The sequence below is a fragment of the Diadema setosum genome, chromosome 1 (assembly GCF_964275005.1).
Source record: "Diadema setosum chromosome 1, eeDiaSeto1, whole genome shotgun sequence".
Classification (NCBI taxonomy): domain Eukaryota; kingdom Metazoa; phylum Echinodermata; class Echinoidea; order Diadematoida; family Diadematidae; genus Diadema; species Diadema setosum.
Window position 1 is genome coordinate 3,478,855 of NC_092685.1, and position 27,114 is coordinate 3,505,968.

General features: G+C 37.9%; 1 protein-coding gene across 1 annotated transcript; it reads right to left on the reverse strand.

Moving 5' to 3' along the window:
- Positions 1-8,422: 8,422 nt before the first annotated feature.
- On the reverse strand, positions 8,423-23,763 carry LOC140246572 (uncharacterized). The gene is made up of 18 exons (XM_072325917.1): positions 23,650-23,763; positions 22,639-22,779; positions 21,850-22,041; positions 21,188-21,313; positions 19,428-19,553; positions 18,805-18,921; positions 17,443-17,523; positions 15,877-15,999; positions 15,296-15,421; positions 14,457-14,582; positions 13,222-13,288; positions 12,708-12,752; positions 12,196-12,261; positions 11,626-11,689; positions 10,955-11,050; positions 10,016-10,225; positions 9,580-9,642; positions 8,423-9,137 (listed from the first exon to the last, which is right to left on the reverse strand). Exons 1-18 carry the CDS (start codon positions 23,726-23,728, stop codon positions 8,988-8,990), a joined length of 1,998 nt encoding a protein of 665 aa, XP_072182018.1. The 5' UTR covers positions 23,729-23,763; the 3' UTR covers positions 8,423-8,987.
- Between the last annotated feature and the right edge of the window lie 3,351 nt (positions 23,764-27,114).

Genomic DNA, 27,114 nt, shown 5'->3' on the forward strand with positions numbered 1-27,114 from the left:
ACTGGTGCAATCATATAGCTTTGGGACAACTGAAATTTAATTTTTCAGTTGTTTTGTTATATTCGGTCGAGAACATTCTGATACAAAGTTCTGAGTCAAGATCCATGCACTGAAAATCTACTGGTCGGAGCGGAGCTGAGTGACGTACTGTATGTACAGCCCAGTTGCAATGCAAATTGAGGAGCATTTACACTAAAATATCACTTGATTGTCGACAGAAATCTCCAAACATAACGAAGATAATGATATAGAAACGAGCTATACCGTAAACAGTTTGAAATGCTTCCTCAAACTTGTAAGAAAGATCCAGTCATCATCAGCGTAAAATCCATTGACATTGCATGATGAAGTGGTAGGCCTGCACCTGTGTAGAGCATTGCTCGTATACCAGGTGCAGGGACACGGTTGTTACCCTCCTCTTGCCCGAATCCAGTCGGCCTCGGTTAATGCTGAATCTTTAAGAAAAAGGCTTGCCGTTTCGCTAAAACTACACAAACAAGAAAATTTGCAACGGGTGGTGTTCGATCTCACATCCCGGCACACAGCAGGTACTTCTAATCACAGCAGTCAGAATCAATACTGTATTCATTTACTTGCTGATAACTTTCTAACCCGCCGATAGCAACCTCATAAACTATTAACGAGTTTCTTCGTGGTCCCCCATACACCAGCACCGTAAACAAGATACCAGTGAACTGTGGCACCGATCGGTATCCGCTTGGTCTATTCGTGTATTGTGTGCGGCGTGAACACGCTGCTTTTCGTATGTATACATGGTGTACACACACGCGCTACGGTTACTAGGCAGGCTCTGTAAACAAGGGTATTGAAAACCTGGAAGTGGCAAACTCGCGAATGGGGTGCATTTATAATCGCTTCACACAAGGAACTCCGGACTCAATGAGGGAGGGACGTAAAGACATCCATTTCCAGTTTGAAGAAACCATGATCATACCGTAATAATGAGTAAGAGTTAAAGAGTCAGGTCGATAAAGAAACGTTAATTCACACTTTTCTGAAAGTTTCATACAGTACTGATTTGGTTAAAATTGTATATTAGTGAATTCAAGCTGTCTCATTTATGATATGCATTATAGACCTACTCTAATATTTTCTGCCGTTATGAGAAAGTGGCTGGAAAGGAGATGAAAGTGTTGCAGGGCTGCCAACATTGGAAACTAGTTGAGAGTGAGACTCCCATAGGCCAATGCTATAATTTAGGAGTCAAAATGAGTAAGATCAATAGAAAGACAAATGCATGCAAATGAAATAAAGTTTTAGAGTGAGAAAGGACCAAAATGACTGAGTCTCACTCTCAATGAGTGAAAGTTGGCAGCCCTGGTGTTGCCATGAGTAAACATCTAATAATATGTAATATGCGTAAATCGTGATGATTCTCATCGCAGTTATTATCATTCTTTTTGAAAAGTTGTCCTATAAAACATCGGAATTAGAATCTCAAAGTGGTCCAGCAGCGCTGCAAGGGAGATTTCCCCATTCTTTTCCCAGTGAATGCTAAGAAATCAGTGAAACAGTGAAAGTTTGAGGACAAGTGGACAAGTCATTCAAAATCCATATATCTTAAATTCCATTTGCTGCTTTCTCTGAATGCGAACCCTGTAAAACTCGCAATGGCACAACAATTGTGAACAAAATCAAGAGCATGTACAAGGAATTCAACAATATTAATTGTTGAAAGAAAGATATTATTCAGAGGGGTGAAGGTTCAGGTGTGATTTTCTACAATATCTCCTCTTCCACTTAATACAGTTGCGATCTGCATTTAATTTGCAGAGGGAGACAAATCTAAGAAAATCACATCTGAATTTTGATTAAAAATATATATATAAAAAAAATCCATTGATATACCTTGATCTGTTACTAATATAGCTTATTATCCATGCCTTCTGTAGGAGGCAGATGATAATTTGTTCTTTCTATACCCGTTTTCATGCTTTCCTCTCCCATTATTTAGATTAAATTGTGTTGCATGAAATGTACGTGATATATTTTCTTTTGATGTAATTATTCTTGCATTTTTTTTTATTAGTCTGTTTCGGAGTGACACTGGTCAGTGACGGTCATGGCGTGTTAATTAATATCTATATACTACGCTCAAATTGTGTCTTTTCATTGCTTAGGGCCTACTTCGACGACGACCTGAATCACGGAATGATTGGAAGCTTAATAATAAAGAAAGTATACCCGATTAGTTAACCAGGTCCATTATTCAAAAGAACATAACATATTTACTATTTTTAACAAAAACAAATTTCTCCACGCCGTTCATGTACCAGTTTGTCAAGGTTTCTTGATATGTAATTTATCAAAACACAAAAATAGTTACAATTAAATTATCGACAGAGGTATGATTTACATATTCCCAAATTTAGATACTGCATTTCAAGACACACTTTTAAATACACAGACCAGCATTATGGAATGACATGCTAATTTATTGAGTTGTCTAACAGACGCTTGATATTCAAAAGAAGGTATAGATTTTTTTCTTGTCAATTAAGAGATACCACAAATGTACAGCTCCATTTAATGTAGCGTATATGTACCTCGCCCCAATGACTTTCCCCTTCTTGTATGTTTCGTTCTTTCTCAAGTTTAGTTTTCTAGTTCATTGTATTTAGCTGTAAATCTCGGGATCGGCCCTAGAAAGACCAACTGTCCCCCCACATTAGTAGAGTATGCACTAAAAGTATTCCAGCTGGATTTCCACACTGAAATCCGGAACTGAAATATCTGTTTTTATGTAGTGTTTTGTCTCCTGTCAAAATGGTAAAGTACTTTTTTTATCAGTATAGGGCTACATATTTTTCCTATGTTCTATGTACATGTATATACTTCTCATTTTCTTTGTATATGCTTTTTTATCAGATGCGGAAATGAAATGAAATGAAATGAAATGAAATGAAATGAAATGAAATGAAATGAAATGAAATGAAATGAAATAAAACGAATACACATAGGGTTTAGGAAAGTCAATGCCCAACCTTACATATGTTTTCTTGGGAATAAAACTCGTTGTTGTTGTTGTTGTTGGGTTTTTTTTTTATGGTATGAGGAACGTTCCAGTATAGATCGTTATTCGGTGGGTGGGTCAATGGGTTGATCTCTGAAAGGCTAAGAGGGGTGTTGCAAGAAAGTTGCAATCAATTGTAACTCGGCTTTCTTGCAACACTGAGACTCAATGCTTACATCTCCGACTCAATGCACTGACTCAATGACATTAAGAGCGCCCTCAATGGAGCAGTCTACCTATCGTTAATGAAAATGAGATGAACGGTTACTATATATCGTGTAATAAATTCAGAAAACGCAAATCAGAACAAACCGCTATTCACCATTTTGTGTCTGATTTCAATGAATTAAGTTTATCTTTGATGTAAATTTTCCTTCAACATTATGAAGACTGTCTTACCTAATAACAATGTTCGATCCCAGCAAACTGAAAAAAAAATCCCCATGATCATAACATCGAGATGAAAGGCTGTACAGGAGTCTTTCAGCAATGACAATGTTGACAATTTCGGGACCTGGGAGGCGTCATACAATAGACGGACATAGACAATTTCTGTAATGTAGTCAAACGTTATGAATGTTTCTCTCACAAAAGATTGTCTTAATATCCACAAAGCTTGCAGGAGGCCTGCTCTTCCTAGAAACAACTGATGAATGCTTTAAAAGGTGATACAAAGAATCTCAATAGGAAAACGACCTTTCTTTTTTTACTTAGTTGGTTAGGCACTTCACCCATTTTTTCAAAAAGATATAACGTATAGGCTTGTCCTACGCAACAATCTATTGAATTCATGGTTTTCATGTTCAAACAAAGAATGTACTTGTGTAAACCAGCATGGTGACCAATGGAAAGCATCCATTTATTGCTTTCCATTGAATGTATTAACAAATATTTCTATCATTCATTACTAAAAACTAGGCTTTAATGAACACTTTGCTGCTGTCAGATCCATGGATGCGTTCGCAAGCACTATTTAAAAGGATTACATGAATAATCATAACATCACTTATCTCACTGAGGTTAAAAGCCCACGTGCCTGTTATGGTGAAATGACCTCTTTTCTTAATCTCATTTATTATGCGCAAAGTGGAACTAAACGAAATGGCTTATTTGGAGGACCAGGTGAATAAGATGTTTCGTGACTTTAGGCAGTAGGAATACATGACTTTGAATACACTAGAGAAATAGTGTATTGTTCTCCTGCGATACCTTGCTTGTCACTGCGGAGAAGTTACCCTGTAATACCAATCCATGAATATGTACTCAAACAAACTAGAAGCACAAGGAGAGCTTCTAAAAAAATCCACGATCTAATTACAGAGACAAAATATGATTTATAATCATGACTATGTATAGATAATACGTTTTTAACAAATGAAGTTTATTCATGCATCCTTATTTGTTTTCGTTCAGGTTGTATCTTTAATTTTTGTTTTTATTGAGATCCAGAATTTTTATTTCCTGAGCATTTTCAGAGATGAAGGCGCTGCAGGGTTTTCAGTGTCCTTGCCAACTAAAAAAAAAAAAAAAAAAAAAAAAAAAAAAAAAAAAAAATCTTCGATGACTTATGTTTTCGGTTTCATTAAACCATTCTTGTATAACCTATTACAGATTGCGTGTCTTTGACCACCAGAAAAGCATCCACAGATTTTGTCTCATTTCACCCCCCCCCCCCGAACAAATTCTGTTAATATGGCGTTGTCATTTTCACTTCTCGTGCCAATGTTGCAATAACTAAAAAGAATCAGCATGGAGAAAAGAGATCACCATGCCTAAGTCTTCGCTAGATATTAAAGTGCCCACTCGAATGCATCAACTCCTATAACACAACTGCTGATATCTGAATAGAGCAGTTAAACCCAAGAACAAAACGAACCAACGCATTTTTTTTTTTTTTGTAAATATAAGTCTATGGGGGGGGGGGAGTGTTTCATAAAGCTGTTCGTAAAGTTATGAACGACTTATGAGCGACTGGTGATCAGTTCTTGTGCTGAATTATGGAAATTCTGATAAGTATAGCACATCAGAACTGATCACCAGTCACTCGTAAGTTGTTCGTAACTTTACGAATAGCTTTATGAAACAGGGACCAGGGCCCCGTTGCTAGAAACTTTGCGTTTAAACGCAACTTGCAACTGATTGTCACTGACCATTCTGATTGGCTCAGGGTCTGCCCTATCAAGAAGACATGCATGCAACAATGATTTTGATTGGCCACTGACAATCAGTTGCAAGTTGCGTTTAAACGCAAAGTTTCTAGCAACGGGGCCCTGGTCTCTTTTTCTAGTTAATGATTACACCTTTTCTGATGTTGATTATTCCACTTCATAACAATTATGCTTCATTCAGTGCTATTCGACGATTTGATCTAAAACTTACCAAAAGGTGAGATAAAACTCTGTCATGAAGTCATCGTTCCCAGGAGCTCGGTACATTTTATTTTCTTAAACCCCACGATATTTCTTTTCACTTATTTCACCTCCACAGGAATCCCGATTTATTTTCTTTGCTTGATTTTGGAATATCATCAAAAATGAAGAAGTTTAATCACGTACAATTTTCGTGTATTACGTCATCTCCCGAATACAAGTTTTCATGAAATAATCTAATTATATTGAATATTTCATTCGTATCCATTGGTCACTCTCTTGTGCATATCGATTATCATATATTTCTTTCGTTACACCTTTCATCATCATTATTGAACCTTTGAACTGTTTAAAGTTTAGTGTTTTCGTTTGTTCTTCTTTGAAGCATTTTGCCCGAGACCAAACTTTCAGTAAAGGCTTGTAAAGAATAAACGTACATTTTCAGTAACCCTGATTTTTTTTTTTATTTCTGTCTCCTATTCTTCTTTTACACATTGTATTTCATTTTCGTTGATTTGAATTAATTAATATCATTATTATCATTATTATTTTATAGACCTCTACAGTTTTTCAAATTCCTCAGTTTAAACTTAGTTTCAAGAGGTCTGCAATGTCTATTATATGCACATGCTCGGATTGTAAACTGGTTTTGCACTAAATGTACAGACACGTACTGACACTGGCAAACACACACACAATCATACACACACACACACACACACACACACACACACACACACACACACACACACACACACACACATCCAAAGTCTAACGAGGATACACGAAACAAAGACTCATAATGAGGATGATATCGACATCGCAACAGAAACACATTTGTATAAAAGAGATTTTTAATCGAATCAATATTGAACTGGTACCCAAATATACAGATTAATGTTTAAACTTCTTGATTGGAAGATCTCATTATTAAATACAATTTATACAGCTTTTTAAGTGACATCATTTTCACTAAACCACATTCAAATTTATACAAAGCTAGCGGAATAAATTGTGCATATACAAAGATACAGAGCTTGCAAATTTATACGGGCGTGTGTGTATCGTTTATTTGAATACAACAATGCAAGATGAATAGGGAATACAAAAGCACCATACACCAATTTAGCACTAATACAAGCAAATTTGTCGAATAAAAAGCAATCTTCAAAATTTGAACCACAAAACTGGTAGACAAAGTGTCTGTATTGAGAATACTTATAGGAAATCTCATACGCCACGCTATGCATTGTTTTAATCATTCTTGTTATCATGCTCTTTGTTGATGAATCTGTTCTGGGAATGACACTATACACTGGGGGAGCTGGCGGGGTAGCAATAAAGAGTGTTTCAATAAAAAGTTCAAAAAGCATAATATCGCTTTCCATTCAAGTACAAAGAAGAGCTGCGTGAAAATGATCCAGTTTTCGAATTGCACGTAATTTTAAAGCTGGGTGTACAGAAAATACATAAAGACACACTGACACAATATATGCTTTCAGCTAAATGCAACAAAATACAGACACACCACTTTCCGCTTTATTGTCTTTAAATAATAAGATATCTGTCTGTGTGGAATGAATAAGTCTCTAATCTGCTGTCAAACATACATTTCAAGAAGTCACATTCTCTATTCAGGGCGTGCCTTTCTAAACAAACAATGCCCACATTTATTTGGTCGATTACATTATTACACTATACTTCCGTCTCGGAAATTACAGCTTTTCGTTAACCATACTGCCAGATAAATTAGTTCTCGATCACAAAGACCATATATGCCACAATAGAGACTACAGTGTAAAATTACAGCTCCTCTAAACTCAGCTCTAACCCTTATAATATAGCGTTCCTGCATGTAAGAACTTTAAATCATACATCACATGTATACTTGGCTTTTTTTTTTATAATGGCCCCACAGATTTATTTTGTCAATAACGTCTTGCCATGTTTCGCGAAGGCCCACTGAGCTGTGGCCATTTTTTTTTCATTTATTATCAGTTATCATCGAAGATGAAATTTTACACGAGAGTATGTGCGTGCAGAGTTTTGAAAAGGAGCAGTGATTACCAGTTGATTCAAAATATAAATGAATTCAAATGAACCTATAGAATCTTAGCTGAGCAATGTCGCATGTTAAAGTGATCATACACTAATGGCTTGAAAGTAAACACACAGCGCGACGCATAGCCAAAAACAATAACATCAACAGCGACTAGGATACTTTGAAAACAGAAATGCCCATAGCTGACATTTAGGTTGATTCTATTCCCCTGAATATCAAACTTATAATATGTAATTGTATAGTGTAATAGTTATGATGTCATTTCTTTAAAACGACAGCAACTGCAGTACCAAGCATTGCAATAACCCCCTTGTCTTCCTATAATCACACTCGGACTATAGGTTTCTTACCGAACATCGACGCAATGTTATGAACATTGATCAGGGCCCCGTTGCACAAAAGTTACGATTAAACACAAGTCAAGAAGATCAAACGTAAGTGCGAAATGCTCCGTTCTGATTGGTTGAAAATCAAGTTGCATATGATTTTCTTGACTTGCGTTTGATCATAACTTTTATGCAACAAGGCCCATGTCAACCAAGATACATGACATGTATCTCCTAAAGTACAGTGTGCTTCACCCATGGGATAAATATGAACAAGAACATTGTGTGGTTTTACTGGCGGGTTGGTGTCTATTGTGGATTTGGTGTCTTTCGTGGGCCTCTTCCGGCATAAAACAACTGGAAAATGGTTGGACTGCAAGCAGTAGGTCATTTCATAATCCAACAATCATTTTTATCCACGAGATACCAATTATTTCCCAGCTGTCACCGCTGATTGAGATAGTGTCCATCATGGAGTATACCAAACCTGTTTCATCTCTCCGGTCAGCATGATATTGAGAAAGCTGCACAGTGTCGCACCATCGATAATGAAATGATTGACACACCTATATGAGATGCAAATTGGAGAAGGGGAATGCATCAATTATTGCTAAAGAGTCCTACTGTCGTTTACTCTACCTGTCATCATGGTCATCGAGCTTTATTCCACACAAGGTTGCCAGAGACATTAATAATAGTCCATCATAGCTGAACTGGTGTATATCTTGTCGCACACACACAAAAAGCAGTGACACAGAAATACCCAGTGACACTAAGTATACTTCGGGAATCTAGACTGATTCAGCTGTCTCTTGTCAGAACATTGTGCTGTCTTATACAAGGGTACCAAGCTCACGCAGAGAGGGCTGCTCAGAATGATCTACTACAGTAAGGCAAACTATCTGCCGCGTCCAAGAGCTCCATTAGTCCATCAAACGTGTCATTGGTCCAAGGACAATAATTCCTGGCGATTCGCACAAACGCTCTTCAAAGACAACATTGTACTGCTCATAGACTCATATCCAGCGAATACTTACATGAATGATTTTCCGCTACTTAGAGTATAGGTCAAAACGAGGGCATCACATTGTCACAAGTAGTTTACAAGGCAAGAAGTTCTTCAACAGATGAAATACATGACACATGGTAATCCAACAGAGACTTTATAAGTTCAAGCTGGCCATGACTTTTGTCTTTTATACTTTTGCTTCCATATGGATATTGACGTCGGGCTTGCGTCCATTTTGTAACCGGATTTCTGTCACTTCTAGCGGCACATCGTTAGGAGGGACGCGATTGTACACATTGTTCTGAATCTTGACCGCGCCTCCTGCAACGTTGTTTGACTGTGTGAATAGAGAACAAACAATTTATAATGTAACTTTCTATCTGAAAGAGAAACATGAACAAAGGTCAATAAAAGGGATGGTTTTTCAACTAAAAAGTCCAGCTTATACATTGTTATAGTTCTGAATAAAAAAGAGATATTGTGATAATGATCTTACTAAAGAAATGTTTTCTTATTTGGCATGATATCTGGTTGGTCTGCATGCACACGATCCAAGATGTTACATTTGGCTTGTAAAGATGTGGCTTGACGGCATGATTAGCATTCACACAAGTTATTTTCTGTCTATAATATCATTCGAGTATTACTTGCAAAGAATTTATGCAAAACAGTTATTTGTTCATCGGTATAGTGAGAATATTACATGTAATAAGTGCAACACAATATGATGATGTTTAGGAGTAAAATGATGGTTATCGAAATCAATGTATCACACTTACCGCATTTGTATTTTTATTTTTCCTGGAACATATCTTTTCCGTTCTCGATCTCCTCTTGTAAACCTGTAATTACGAAACACAAGAAGAAAGTATGTTGCCCAGGGATGAAGTCTATTTAGTTCTTGTTTTAAAGAACAGATGGCACTGTAAATACCGAGTGAAGATCGTGAAATATAACTGTACCTAACTGTCTATTGATCTTATTCTTTTTAACGCACAAAATTTACAAGGGTTTATTTTTTATGTGTAAACAAATAGAAGAATGGAAAAAGAATTCAAACTTAATAGTTTGGGTCAGATTTGGACAGACTATTTCCGTCTTGTGGTTATACAACATTGTCTTCTAACAGAAACTATATGGTAATGTATAACTTTTTAATGACATTTTCCTTATCTATAAGTACAATGTATAGTGTCGAGGGGTCACTGTACTTACCACAATGAGAGTGATGCCGAACAGGACGGCGGAAACGAATATGAGACTGACGACCACGCATACCGCGATTAAAGTGGTGTTAATGAACTTCGATCCGTCATCGGTTGGTCCTGGTTCGACGTCGCCGTCGTGCTGTTCGATGACGACGGTGCGGGAGTTGACGGAGTAGGAGGCCTGGTTATAATGAAACTCGTAGGTGCCTGTAACAAACTTTTAACGGAGGAGAATATCACTGTAAGACGTGATAAACAATATTGACTTGATTGCATGTCAGTTTGTTCGCGATATTTGAACTCAAAGTCCCATCTCTTTCTGACCAAAGATTGTTGATTAATCTTTATTCAGTTATCTAAAGGTAAGCGTAAAAATGACCAACAATATTGATAGACTAGAAATTGAGAAATGTGGTATATAACTCACGTTATACTTGACTAAATTTCGAGCAGTTATACGGGGTATACCATAATAATTTCATGTGTGATACGATAAACAGATGTAGAATATGCACCTTAATGCCACACGTTTTCAACAGATGTATATTATATCATGTATATTATGTAGGTTGGTATATGCAATGATTGGGAAGTATCGCTGCTCTAATTGGCCAGTTGAAATACGCCTGTTGCTCTAAAAATACACCGCACTTACATTCAAAGTATTTGTATTGTACAGGCAAGTAAACTGTGTATGTCGACAAACACGCGACGAAAACATGACCTGCAGCGCCTTGAGAGAATTTTATATTTAGGCAATTCGCTTCATCGAATTTATAGTTTTAACCAAAACTGCTAGATTGCGGTCTATAGCAACTGTCGTCAATCATGTTGCCAACGTGAGAAAAATTCCAGGAATCATGACTGGCTGGTAATATTCTCATTTTAAACTAAAAAAAGAAGCTGATTTCTCTATCAAACAAAAGCACACGCACTGATTTCATACCTGTCTGAGCATGTCAGCTGCCACATTTTCTATGTTGACATCCGAGTCTACTGTATCTTTCAGCTGGAACTTCACCTCACTTGGATCACCCGACACCTGGGACAAAATAACGCAAAGTTCGTAAATTTGGCAGAGAATTCACCTTTTCGACTGAATACATTACAAACTTTACGGGAAAGTAAATGTAAAGAATTCTAATTAAGGTTGTCACCCTCACCCTGATTTATAGGATGCCGAATTGAAATGAACTGGTAGTATCTACAAGATATCACTCATTAGATGAATCTTATTATTTTTCACCTCTTTTCGTCACTTCCTATAGCATTAACGAGTCCCAAATTACAATATTATCCTCCATGTGCATTTTTTTCAAGGCGAAGCGATATTACATTTAAAACTAGAGTCATGCAGAAGAGACCTGAGATTTCAATCCGAGCGGAATCTTCGTCAGAGGCAAAATGACGGTCATGATGCCTTTGACGAATATTCTGCTATAGGTTCAAAAGCTGAGGTCTATTTTGTATTCATTTACTCCAACGCATCGCTAGTAATGGATAATCAGTTTTCAGCAGCTATTTTTCCCCACGTTTTAAAGCGTTATTCTCTTACAGTTTATGCCGCATACATTAGGACTAGAACCCGTGCAGGAATGAGGTTAACGGCATACTTACTGTGAGAACGTGGATCATATCGACGTCAATGTCAAAGAAGCCGGCAATATCTTCTTTCAGCGTTCTTCATGGAAATAGGAGAGAAAGGGTGCATAGAGACAAGAAATTCCGATGAGCTGTTGCGTTGTACCCAAAGATTAGAACGTGCACATATTACAAGTGCCTAAAATAAAATCCACGATAAAAAACAATATAAGGTGAAACTGTCAAGTAACTATGGTACAGACAACAGAGTATTCAAATCACTATTTCACATAAAATGTTTTCACGAGATATTTCATGTAATCCATCTGTACGGAAGAAGTTTAAAAAATAATTTCCTGTGGAATTCAAGAATTGGGGTGAAAATATACCTGTTGTTTCTTGCAAGGTTTAATGAAACAAACCATATCATGCATGGGTATAGAGATTGGCCGGTGTTTTTTTTTTTCATCGTATACATTCACGAGGCGTTTGACTACAATATTTATATTTTCTTGCATATCTTCTTCTTCTTAATATTTTTTTTTTTTTTACCTCATCGTATCGGATCAAGATATCATGATCTGATACGAGAAATGAGAAACTTACTCGGAAAATTCCTGGTCGTCGTCGAAGGAGTTGGTTTGAACAAAGGCGAAGGACACAATGAGCTCACTGCAAGAAATAATAAAATTTACCCTCTGAGTACGGCCATCTCGAAAATAGCATCGACATTGCATACAGTCAGTATACCAAGACATAATGACAAAGTTAATGCTTTTTTTTTTTGGTCGTTTTCTATCTGTATGTGCAGATTAGGCAAGTCTTAATCTTATAACATGCGCTTGTGTGTTTCATGGAATGGAGCTTTAATGTACTTCAATTACATTATTGGCGGTATATAACGGCATGCTACAATAGAATGACGTCTAAGATACCAGTATCGCAGTATTTCATACTCTCCTTCAATTTCATTAGTATAAATCATCTGCACAATACGGAAGCTTGGCATCTCATAAATATGTGTATAGAAGCGGTTTTGACGATCTGACTACAGTTAGGAAGTAATCAGACCCGTGTTGACATATACTGATGATATCATTTCACGATGACAAACTTACCCACAGAATTTATCAGTGCAGTGCCATGATCCTTCTTGACAATGACTGTGAGGAAAAAAGGAAAAGCAAATGTCCGATTTAAAAAATATATAAAAAAAAAAAAAACACTCACTTTGTTTCTATTGAAACCGTTTCGGCGTGGTGAAGTGTCGGCACGTCGGGAAAAAACAGAATTGTTTTAGTAGGTAAATTTACTTGATGCGTGGAGCCAATGTCTGTGGTAAGTGAAGACTGTCTTATCGATGTTGCCGAAGCCACGATCATATTTCATTCTACATTGATCTATCACATGCGAGTACGAATTGGCTAAACAGTTGATTGACACTTTTTCCCCCGGATGATAGCATACCAGTAGCATACCAGTAACAGAATCTACATTGCAATCGATTATGCCATCTCCAAGAATACTGGTCTTTGCCACAGTGACTGTAATGGTAGGAATGTTCACTATTCAACTCAATGTGTAAAGAGGCATATTATAGTGTATGTCAGATGGAATCTTTTGTAAGCTCACCATTCATTGCAGTCTTCTTTCCTTCTGCCGCCATCTTGGTATGTATCGCCTTCAAAAGTACAGACTGCTGTGAAGGAGACAGGAGAGTACAAATCGATAGCACCACATGGAATGCATCGGGGAGGAGACGGCGCGTGCCGGCACACGAGCCCGGCACGCTCGATACATTGGTGGCTGAGTGGCTAAATTGCTTGAGGTCAGAGAAGAGCAAGGTTACCACCTTCCATATGAACGCCGTCAGGGCAGGGGGGGGGGGGGTACGTATCTCTGATGTCTACATAATGACGTGAACTTAATGTGAACAATGTATAGTAGTAAGTTGGAAGGGGAACAAGTCAGCTTACGCTGTTTAGTGGGGCGTTTATAAACGGTATCAAACGATTTAAACACAGCACTACACACTGTCTTGTCTATGTGTTTGGGCGCCGGCCAGGGAAGAACAGTGGTGTCTCTAAAACAAAGCTGAAGTTGGGTTGCAAAGTGTTCGTTTACTGGTATCATGTCGAACTTGACATATGAATACAATTTCAACTACAACGCAAGTAAACCGAGGAGGTGCTAGGTTCGCCTTTTGCCTCCTTGACTGAACACAACACACAATGCAACCAAAGACGTATTAAATGTGACAGACTGTTTCTTGTTCCTATAAACGGGCATTTTAAGCATACAAACAAAACAAAAAGTGCATGGAAAAGAGAAGGGGTGAACGAAAGACAAAGCGAGAGAAAGAGAGAAGAAGAATGTAAAAAGGACTGGGCAAACAATTTGCTTGTAAGAGTCAGTGTCCAGACCAGATTCACAGCTGATTGTTTGATTCATTTCACAGTGACTGCCTGCCAGACTCGAATGTACGTGAAATGAATTATTTTCCATTCAAACTCAAACTGATTTGCAGATATTTTCATGTTAGTAAAGTGTAAATCATTGTTCTAGATGAGATATTATCTGAAAGTCACTTTCTCATAGTTATCTTAAATAGATAAAGTAATGTGCGTGCTTTGATAATGCTCCAGGCCTAAATTCATACTTCATAATTCTATTCTTGATTCTCCTTGCTCATTCCAAATTATGCCATAAGATTTTAGAAACTTTGTGATCTGTAGAGGACAGAATAATGTAGTTATCAGTTAATTATCAGCACAATAAAGTTTGTACATCAGTGAGAAGAAAACAGTGTATAAAGAAATGAAGACAATGTCGGGGACTTCAAACTGAAGCAAGTCGGCCATACTTACGATGCAGCACCACCTCGCAGTAGTCTCCTTGATAACCCTGGGGACAGGTGCAGCTGAATTCTGTAACAGCGCCCTCTGCTGGTGAGCACGTCCCACCGTTTTCACATGGGTCGCTGGCGCAGGGTGCTGCAAGGTGAAAAACAATATACCGTACCTTGATATCTGCTACAGATGCTAATGCTTTCAGTAGGCAGTTGTCAACCACCAATAATGTACTTCAGTTACGTTAAGTAAATCAAATCAAATACTGGGTCCCTCCATTTTATCGATGTTTTACATATTGTTACATCGTCCTTATCACTTCAGTTATTATTTTCATGACGACGTATTTGTTACTCTAAGGTTCCACTTGGTATTATATCTTCTCAATATACTTTGTTTTGATTATGCTACCTTATTCTCTGTTACCAAAGAAAGTGAAATGTTAATGTTCTTTTCGAAAGATGAAATAAAGCTTGAATTGAATTGAATTGAATTGAAAAATAACAGCAAAAAAGAGTTTCTCTCTTTCTATTTTCTTTTGAAGCAACTAATGCACATAATTGTATTGCAATCACTATATAGATAGATCATAGAAGATAAATACTCGGGCCGTACCACTAATTAACCAACGGAAATATCATGACTCTTAAAAGGAAGACTCCAAAAAAGGAAGAGGAGACTATATCAGTCAAAGACAAGCACGATAAGCACCAACAAAATAATCTGAGCCCTTTCCCTCTATACACACTGAATGAAGATGTTTCAGTATGAGCTAGGTAATTAATGTACAGGTACGAGACAAACTACTGGCGTCTGTGAGTTAATCATTAAATGGAAGCCGGTGATACTCTACTCACATATAACGACCACTTCACAGGTGGCGCCCTGGAACCCCTCTCCACACGAACATCGGTAACCCTCGGGCTCCGACGGGTCGGCTTCGCACGTTCCTCCGTTCAAGCAAGGTTCCCTGGAGCAAGGAGCTGAGGGTAGATAAGAGAACCTAATATTGACTCTGGCGGGTAATCGAATGCAGTTCTAGCTTCAGAAAAAAGAACGCCTGGGATTTGGAGCGCACAAAACAAAAATGCAGACTTCTTGTAAACTCACAATTATGAATGCAACGGACAAAGCTTTGCAAGAGCTGTTGTACTTGTTCGGAATAATAGGTTTGCCGTTAATTTTCCTCGTTGACCCTCAAAAGTTTCTTTGCGATATCTGTCCCCTAGTTACCTCATGATTTTGGTTTACATCCATTATGAGGTGAACGCAACCCCCCCCCCCCCAAAAAAAAAAAAAAAAAAAAAAAAAAAAAAAAAACCTAATGGATACAACACTCAATACTAAATGCTGAATGTGGCTCCATAAAGTTGGCCTTCTAACTGAAGCCAAGCTCAACAGTCAGCAAAAACTTAAATGATGTTTACACAATGCTTACGAATCATTTCTTGACACATCACTCCTTGGTAGTCTGGTCCGCAGTCGCATCTAAACCCAAGCGCGGCTTCCTGGTCGTTTGTACACGTGCCACCATGCTGGCAGGGCTCCTTCACGCACGGAGCTGTATCCACAGGTAAGAATACGTCATTCAGATAATGTATCCATCGACTTAATCAAACACGTGACTTTAATGTATAGTGATACCATAAAATCTTTATGACATCAAATATCAAAGAAAATATGATATATTATGTTACCAAAATTGTGAATTGGCAGAATGGTTACTTAAGCGAAACCAGAAAAATAGAATGAGTTTTCTGATTTGTTTATGGAGTAGAAAAAAAAAGAGGACAAATTTCCTGTAAATGTTACCTTGGCAACCGCGAACTGAAATCTGTGTTCTCTATAACTCACAATCAATCATTAGCCTATAATCATTAGCTACACCCAGGCGGCTACAAACATTCTGTTCATCATGACATAAATATTTGCTGATATTTTAATGCTATTTCTCACTGCATGCAACGATCCCTCGAAACCTAGGTGAAAATACTGTTGAAACCCTTTCATTTCTGTCACAAGCTTGTAAATGTATATTGATGAAGACTTTTCGATTATTTTTTTTTTCCTTCGGGGTGGTAAGGATAAATATTGTGCGGTTGTGCCAATAGGCATAGCTTTCTGAAAGCTCCATAACAGGAATGAATGCGGTACAAGGGTCATATCGTTGTAGACTTGCTCGAAGAGTCTGATAAAATTGTCACTATTGATGTAAAATTGAGCCACAGGATGGGGAAGTGGGCCAATTAGGTGCGATGGGGAAGAAGGAAAAAAACTCTGTGCGCTGGATAGATACGATGGGAAAGTCTTATCGAACGTGAAATCGGTGCCATATATTACAGGTCAATGGCATAATGACAACATCCGTTCCGGGTGCAAAAACAAATTCTCAAGGAAAAAATAAAGAAATCTGACGTGATATTATAAATGAAATTGTTTTTTTATCATAACTCATAGAAATTACCACGTGAATAACGATCTTATATTCCACGAAATATCATAATGGTAACAAGTCATTAAAATCTCGAAAGAGAAAGTAAGAGATAAAAAGGAGAGATAAAGGTAGAGAAATGAATTAACACACAAGAGACTGACATATATACAGAGAGAGAGGGAGGCAGAGATAGATATATAATATAGAGAGGGAGAGAGAGGGGTATAGAGATAGACAGAGAGGGAGAGAGAGAGAAAAAGAGATTGACGGACAGACAGGCAGTGGAGGAAGTAGCCAGCTTATGTGCTGTGAGCCTATATATTATAATAATGATAACACAACACACCATAATCTTGGTGAAAATCATATTATCAACTTTTGCTGTCGGAGGAGTCAATCGTCATAACAATCCAGTAATCTGATATTAGTGGAAAAAATGACACTCATATCAGGGCATTTCACGAATACAAATACAAAACGGAATACTTCAATGTTAATAGAAATAGCGAGTGATCAAAATGCGCATCGTCAAGAGCACACATTAGCAAGCTTGTTAGTAAACCAACTCACACATGCAGCGGTAACCGTCAACCAAGGTTAGGTCTTCAATACAAGTACTGGTAGAATTACATGGTTGATGTTCACATGGCACTAAAATCAAGCAGAGAGTAATAGAAGAGCAAAAGAGCTTCAGAAATCTATATCGACAGGAGGAGGTTGGGTTCCTTCAACATACATGCATTTCATCTCTCAAGTCTGTCAGTAATTTGCATTATTACATTGTAACGTAACAACCTCCTAGTTTATATTCTCGTATTTTGTTTTATTTCGTTTTTTTTTTGAAGAGCGTTTGCTGAGTGAAAGTGATGCTCGGATGACCGAAAGTTACGGAGTATCAAGTGGACGGCATTACGTCATCCAATTCATCGCTAGGCAATCGTGACGTGCAAACTGCTAATGCTGAGTTCTCGTTCAATACATTCCTTAGAGTAACATTCCCTCCAACAATCGTAAATGCACTTTAATTACATGTATATTTCCCTTTTGGGAGTTTTCTGACAACTGCATGCCATGGTCGAAGTTACCAATGCCAGTACATACCTTGTTGAAGCACTTTTAATAAAAGAGTACATTGACTTTGCTAGAAAGTCTGGTATATACCACCTTCTTCATTTTATTATGATTTTTGTTCGACAAGCTTTTGAAAGCTAAGATTTCACATCATAAAATGTAAAATTGCGGAAGAGAACCCGGTGCTTTGCTCAACCACACTTTCTGAATAGTGCATTTGCTTTCTACATTCAAATTCAGAAAGGCATCAAACTTGAAAAGTACTTCACAACATGTCGTGTAAAATGACGACTGCCAATCAAGCGTAAGAACAACCAAGACAAAAAACATAATTTCTACTGTTTCTGAATTTGATCTCCCATGTAATTTGATGATCTGAACACTCGATCAGAATTACAACGGACTTTTCAGTTCAGGTTTAGTTTAGAAAGAAAGAAAATGTAAATATTCTGAAGGAGAAAAGAATAAAACGCTTAGAACTACAGAGTCAAGTTCATTTTATCAGGCTTGAATTGCTGACAATACCTTCGTTCTCAAATTGTTATTGTCAAAAAATTCCTCTTAGCAAACCATTCAACCCTGAGCGAACTGAGGATTTAATGAATTTTATATGAAATCATATTCTTTTTTTCTTTCTACTTTGCTCATTCTCTTGTTTTTCTTTCTTGTAATACGTATTATCGCAATCATAACATAATAGTAAAAGTGATGCTACTGTAAGTCAAAGAACTCTAACGTTACAATAAATTATGACATATTGAAATTATTACGTGTCCCCCCCCCCCGCATTTTTTTTTTTTATATTTGCATATTGGTTGCGTTTCCCTTGGCAGTAATACTGATATTCATTGGAAAACTTACAGACCGGCGTGGCACAGTTAGGCCCACTGTAAAACGGAGGGCAAATACACGTTGCCGTTTGATCAGGAGACTTCTGGCATGTTCCGCCATTTTGGCAAGTGATTGTTTGACACACATCTGAAATTCAATTCACATGATTACAGTACGACACTTGTATATAACTGATTTTGAATAAAAGATGATACAGCAGTATTACATGAAGCTGAAACATAATGCAACTTCCACGAAAGTTGAGTATAATCCGGTGGGAACTAAGAATTGACACTTAGAATACATCAGGGCACGTATAGTCTCAAACATTGCACCAGGTGGTATATGTCAAAGTGAAAACTATCACACTTAAATATACCAATATGTATGAGATGCACTATATTTGTATCGCTGTGTGCATATGAAAATACATTACGAAAGGTAAGAATAGAAAGTGAAAGAGGTAAGGACCAAACTGTCAGAATCTATATACTATAGCAGCTGGGAAACACGTGTGCCTTATAACAGTAGAATCCCACAGCGTGCACATGCCATTCACGAGGTTAGTAATCTTTACCATCCAACCATGCAATAGTTTGCTATCTACTACACTCCGGTACTATCTAACCGGGGCTAATGACGTCACAACCTACCTGTATCTATCTCGCATTGCTCCCCCTGGTATCCGGGTAAGCAATAGCAAAGAGCTGCCCCTCCGAATGAGAAACACGTACCCCCATTATGGCACATGTTAGATACCTCACTGCAAGCGTCATCGGCTGTTAGACCAATCAAAAAGGTGAATTTGTCATGCAAGGGCAGACGGAGAAAGACAATTTAGGGTCAACACCAAACAGAGTGACTTTGAAGGGGGAACATTTATCTAAAATAAGGGGGGTTCAGGGACTGTTGCACTACATAGCTTTATTTTCTACGTTGTATTAATCTCTAGAAAGTATCAGTCACTACTTACCTTTTCTTTAGGATTCGAACACATACTATTCGCTTTTTTGTTATGGAAGTATACTGTATAGGGTATTAGAATACAATAGTAATATTGCAGCTGCATCTGTTATGTGTTATGTAGCTTTCATTTGCACATTAAGCCGTACTTTCTACCCTATCTGGCACTGCATAATTATAGGAAAATAGGTGAATCGCTTAGAGACTATTAAGTTGAAATATCGAACGAAGACATTGTCTTCTTCATTCTATATGCATGCAATCTGTTAGCAGACTACTACTTCCTTTTTTATTATCTCAGAGATATCGGTGATCCTAAGTATAGTGTTCACTTCTCATTGAAATGAAACCGTCTATATGATAGATGACGAATATTGCTACATTTCATAATTTTTGGAAAAAACAAACAAACAAACAAATGAGTGAACGATTCTTTCTCAAGTACGTAGGTCTTTCCCTGTTTTCCCAATAACAGCACCGTGTTGTGTTATAATAACTGGTATATTAATACTGAAAACCGGGAAAATTTTCATCATTATCTTCTTTTTTTAACTTATGGGACTGGGTGACCGGCTACCCACGTCTCATATATGATAATGATATCTCGGAGCAATATTCCAGACTGATCGACCATTTTGAAATCGAGCTGTGAGGGCGACCAAATGCGACGTCTCTAATCAAATTTCGCATCGCTTTTTGTTGACTGACTGTCGATCGTAATATCGAGGCAGACAATATGAGGAGGAGGAGGAGGAGGAAGAGAAGGAGGAACGTTCTTTTTAGAAAAGACATTTCCCAACGACATGAAGAGCAAACTATGATTCATTGGTCCCTTTGTGGACATATCGTCAAAATCTAGACAGTAAGTAAATGCTGGGGTACTTCATTACTTCCACTTCGCGATAATACAGTGGTGCACAATGGGTGTCTGATCTCTTTTGACGGCGACGAAGTCAGCTCTTCAACGTCGCTTTAAATACATGTTTATGGACCAAGAAAATACATGGAGTATGTCGTGAAGATAAAGCCCAGGAGCTTCCTTGATAAAAACATATGTCAGCTTGTTATTATCATTTTTATTCGGGGGGGGGGGGGGAGCAGGCTTGGGGTAGTCATGGGGTATATCACGTCAAATACGAACGAAATTGTGCAAGTTATACGCAAATGTCAGAAAATGTAATTCTCTAATCCTTTTAATTATGACTCGAAAGTAAACACATAAATTCCACCAGGGGCAAATAATATGATAATCATGGACTGTTACTGATAAGCTGTTACGTACACGAATATGAACATAAGCGCAACTACAATATATAACCATCTCACAGATGCCTTTATATGGAACTGCATATGAAACAAATGTCAATGCATGCTGACAGAAATTCGATACTATGTCGACACGACTGAAGCATTACTCACAAGACCCAGACTACACATGCATTGCACTCACTTTCTACCAGAATGTCGCAATTGTCTCCCTCATGATTAGGACCACACTCGCACGTGTAATACGGGTCTGACTGCGTGATTGAACAGGTACCTCCATTCTCACACGGGTTCGGCGAGGCGCATGGATCTGGATAAACGAATGGAGGAAACGATTCCAGAGAAGAGATGGTTATCTCAAAACTCATGATATTATCATATAGAAAATTAATGGTTAGAAATAAGTCGTCAAGGCCAACGTTTGTCTCTGATTATTATGAAGAAATCCCTTTTTTAGTCATTTTTTTTTTCATTGTTGATGTCTTTAACATGTTTGTCAAGAATGGATATAATCCAAAAGGGTGTAAGTTTTTCTGCATTGATTTTGCCATTATTTTGATCTCCATGCCACTCCCACATTCAACAAGACGATAAAATCGGCAGATGTCAGTATATGCCCACTATGTGTTTCGCATTTGGATGCAGAAGGGGGATGCCGGAAGTTGAAAATGTGCGTCGCGGAATTTGACACTGTGTTTATAGTAGCCGTTCCCCTACCAAGCCAAAGAAATCGAAATATTTCTCGCACAGAGCGTTTGGCATATAATTTCACTTTGAGACGATGTTTTGGCACTCCTAATGTTAGACCAGAACCCTGGTTAGACATAGGTGTGTAAAAGCTTATACCTTCGCAGCGATAACCGCCGTCTTCATTGATGCACACTGTCCCGTTGCCGCATAGGTCCCCACTCCACTCAGTGCATTCATCGACATCAACTTCACAAGCTGTACCTCGCCATTGGGCTGGGCACATACAGGTGAAGCGATCGGACGCCGAGCTCACGCAGGCGCCGTGAGCACACGGGTTGTCGTCGCAAGCTGTAGCTGTAGGGAGGTTACAGGTGAGAAAGTGTTAATGAAAGCGGGTTTTTTTTTTTTTTTAAACTGGTTTACTGGTTGATCTGAATGAGTTTCTGATTATCATACAGGAATCGAAAGGAATGGCATCACTTGAGTTAACATCTTCGTCAAAACGAGGCACATGATGAAAACAGGGACTAACCTGGACTTATGGAAAGTGTTGGATCGTACAATGACTGGTGGTAATACTATGATCTGAGGACTTGTTATTTCCCGCTACTTAAACCAGTTTCTTTAAGAAAATGAGTTTTGTATTTCCACCAGAATTATTTCGTTCTATGATACCTGTACTTTCAGGGTATAAAGTACGGCGTCAGCCACTCATACGATCGCATCCACGTTTTTCGAGCAGTAAAGGTGTTTCACACTTATTGTCTTGTAAACATAGAAACTCTCGCTGAGTAATACAAAGTGTAAAGTGCTGTAAGAAATTACATTACCAAATTTCCTCTAACCTTCTCTATTCTCTCTCATCACTCACTTCTGGAGTAAGCTTCAGCTACCCCTAGGGTGTAACGAGATGTTCTGAAGCACCCTGATTATAAGGTCAATTACCTGAAGGAGCGTTGACGACCGGGATCTCGCATCTCAGACCAGTGAAATCCGTTGTGCACCTGCAGAGAAATGCACTGGCGTAGGCCGTACAAGATCCGCCATTTTGGCACGGCTGGCTGGCACAGGATGTAGATGGCGTCGCTATGTGACCAAATAAAACGTGGAAATATTGCAGAAAGAATTATCGATGACTGGGACGATTTCTTCGAAATATATACCCAGTTTTTTGACACATAAAATTGAATTGAGAAAGAAAGAGAGAGAGAGAGAGAAAGAGGGATATATTGACTGTATGAAAGACAGATAAACAGTGAATTCAATAGTAGGTTTAATAACGGGATGAGATCACTGCAATATCAATTTTCTAAAAACTTAATCAACATTTATTAAGTCTGCCAATTTTCCTTCGTTTTTCCCCCGTTATCATGTCGCCTCCCCCCCCCAAAAAAAAATCGTATTATAGCCAAGGTAATGAAACCAGTGATATAATATTCTCATATTGCCGTAGATAACGTACCAGTCGCGCATAAATGCTTTTAGATTATGTACACAGTAAAAGAAAACGGGAGATAACGGTGAATGTAAGACGGACTTCAGCAGTCAACAAAAGAAGCTGGAACTAGACAGTACAAAAACATATCTTTTACGGTATGCATGATAGCTACCAGCTACATATAGAAAAATTCACCAAATGATACTGATTGTTCGTTATTATATTGGAAACTGAACTGAATCATCTGGTAAGCCCCAGGCTGAATACACTGCGATTTTGTAATGAAGTTAGAAAAAAAAATCATGATCTAAAGTAAAACTACCATTTCATGTGATAGAAACAGTATAGACTCACTCTTAAATGCCTTTACTTTTACAAGAGGACTACCAACGGACGTCTGTTATAATGCATATCATACACACTTGAAAGCTTATTCATTTGGCGATTTTTTTCAATACCATACGAGACAAAAACAGCGTTTTACGTTTTGCAGAAATGAGGCGGTATTCTGCACTTACGTGTACTGACAACATGGTGGAATGTTGAGAGAAAGATGAGGAACGTTATTCTACAGAGAATACTCGCAGATGGCACCATTTTGAAAACCGCTGGCCGTGTTCCTCTTATGGTAGTAGGATTCTCTCTGCGTCTGGAGGTGAAAGCAAACGAGAAAACTGACTTTTAGCTAAAAAAAAATGGCTACAACAAAGCAAGGAAAGTGAATGTAGTTGATGACAAAAATATGAACTTACATTTATCTCAAATCTAAAGGTTTGGCACTCGTCGAATGATACTGTCTAAATCAATCATTTGATGGTCACTTCTCAGTTTGCGCCAGGTAAAAACAGTCTCTCTCTCTCTTTTGTTACTGACGAGTATTTCCTCACTTTCACAACAGCGACACATAAGAGAAAGTATAGCAATGTATCCAAAAGAAACAGGATTTTCTGCTGATTTCGTTTTCCACGGGAGAGTGCAATAAGCGCATGTAAAATTCAAGTCTGGCGATTATGCTTTTGTGACGTTGAGATTATATGGATTTTCCGGCAATGTGAGCAAGCCGTCTTTGAGTGGGTACAGCACACACATCGCTTCTCTACTGAAATTTAAGGAGAGCTGTAGAGAAACAAAAAGAAAAATAGAATATGCAAATATTCAATAAGCTTCGTACTTATGAACACACTTATGAACACGCGATCCAGCTTTTCGTTTGACTAAGGGGTGACCGATCTCCTCCAAGTCGTTTTCTTGTTACAACACACAAACTCGGTTGTTATCACTCGTATTCTTTTTTTTTTCCATATTTCATGATTAAGCTCGAGTGACAACGAACGCAAACACTTCGAAATTCACAGAAAGACTGAAAAGGTGATCCATCAAACTCTGCCACTGGGTGGATTTACTTAGACAATAACTTCCAAGAGACTGCAGCGACTGTGTACGTGTTGCCACAAAGAAGTTTGAAATTGTTATGGGTTGGTTGGGTCTCACTATTAGTGGTGACGCACAATGTACCTGAAGCCCGAGAGCTTATCGACAACAAAAACATTCCTGAGATGTGACAAATAATCTCACCAAGAGAACAGTAAGAATCATGAAAGGGTTCAGACATATGAAATATGATACTTGCATGCTATTTCAGTCACAAACATTGTCATTGTCTCACGGAAAAAACACCAAACTTTAAGTTATACTTTGTAGGCATTTTGTCACGTCGACGAACATCCAATCTATTATTGAAGAGTACGACGAGACTTTGTCGTTGGCCCCCTATCAAGCAAAAAATATTTTCAATTTTGTCTTAGATCACAGAGCTATAACAACGAAGAACAAGTAAATGCAACTAACGTTATACACTTCACATAAGATGGCGTTGAAACTCGAGTGATATTAGGAAATGCGACTGTTTCTCTGCCAATGTATATGTGTCTATATGTGTGTTTTTTTTTTTCGTATGTGTGTGTGTGTGTGTATTTTGTTTGCAAGAAGCCTGCAAACTAATAGTAATTAACATCAATTACATCGGCAAACAGCGCAGACAGCGTCAAAGTTTCGGCACTATAGTTTCCATCATAAATCATGTCCCCACTGGAAGACTCTTTGCACAGTTTCCTCAAATTCGCACTCCAAATCTTTCCCTTTAATCTCCATCTCTTTTGTAGTAGACATGAGCTTGCTGCCTAACCCAACACCGACATGTATTAAAATTTCTGACCCCGATATGTTGGCGGATTCGTTTGTAAATGCAGTGGCGGGATAAAAGGAAAAACCTTCCAGCGGTCTGGCGAGCTTCGATGCCGGAGGGACAGTTTTGTTTTCCTCTTTTGTCACTTGGTGAGGAAAAATTTGTCGCCACTCTGTACACGCATTGACCCGAATATAATAATTTTCTTTTAATTTCTAGAGAACTGGATATTAGATTTGCGGGAGTCCTAAAACCTAGAGGTGAGGTCGGGAAGTGCATCGAGGATAACGAAAAATATTTCTATAGTTCTGCTTTCAAATTTACATTCAGTGTGTGTCTGTGTGTTTTTTTTTTTTCTCTCTCTTTGTCCTTGAATATACTCTTGAAGCAAACGAAGTGAAAGACATAAATTATTCCACCGAAGAAATTTAGATTTGACTCCACAAATTAATGGTAAAGACAATCATTTACTGAATTTGACAGCTGCGTGCAGATTTGGTTCAAAGCTTCTTTTACTTTGAGGATTGGTATGTTATTCAAGACATTCACAAAGTCATCAAAAACAAATGCCTCCGTATATGATTGTTTTAAATATAATTATGTGGGCGCATACCTCTGTATAAATGTGCGTTAGAAAGACACCATATTCAATGATCGATCGCTTTGACTGATTTTTTTACTCTTCTCAGCCGGCAGGCTTTTACGTTCTTAAACTATAAACCTCGTCGGGAGGGTTTTTATGTCATCCTGTGGGCGTCATCGCAATTGTTTATCGTTGTCGTTAACAGTCCATGTCCAGCAGGTTTGGGCATATTTAGTGTTGATTACATATCAATCATAATTATTAAACCCCACAAGAAGTAGCTATAAGCCTAGGCCTTCCTTCACTTGTTAGAAAGCGAAACAAGAAAAATGCATGCAATATGATAAGGCTTTTGAAGCTTATGGAGCTCACAGGGATTCAAGAACCGACATCCATCAATCACAACGTGATTACTTACAGCCCCAAACCATCCTCGACAGACAGCAAAGTGTAATTAACGACGATCGTTTCGTTTTAGTCTTCTTGCCTATATCCAGTAAACTTTTTAGCTTTCTCACGACAAAATCTAAATTTAATCCAATGTGACAAATAAACACATCAGAATGACGCTTTAAAGTAACTGAATCTTGATGTCCCTGTCACTAAACTCGATATCTTGAGATATTCTGGTCATATTGAATCTGAGTTATAATCACTTTTGACCCAGAATGTACATGATGACATACATTGGTCACTCATTTTAAACAATTTGTTTTCCAGCTCTGATTGTTGGCCAGTTATGTAGTGTATGTTTATCACGCTACATTATGTATTCTTTGTATAGTTTTGGTACATATCAATAATAGAAAAAAAGGGCACACCTTCGTGACCCACTTGTAAATGTTTTCCAGCAGAATTCTGCCGAATGTATTTCTTCTTCCAATTCAAGAAAAGCTGTACCTGTGAGCCTTCGATACACAGCGTTTGGTCGTGTCATCCTTAGCACACGGTAACGCCGACTGAAGATTAAAATCTGTTGGTAATTTTCATCTGCATGTGATGAAAATCTACGCCCTGCAAGCATTGCTTCTTCTACGTAGATTCGTCATATTCCACATGTCTTAATTCTCTTATTTGTTGTATTCGATAATTCACTCACTCAATTTCTTGTTATTTCATGGTCTATTTATTAAAACGAGGAATATGGGACAATTAACAACACACACACAAACAAACAAATGCAATCTTTACATTGCAGTCTATATCACAACAGGT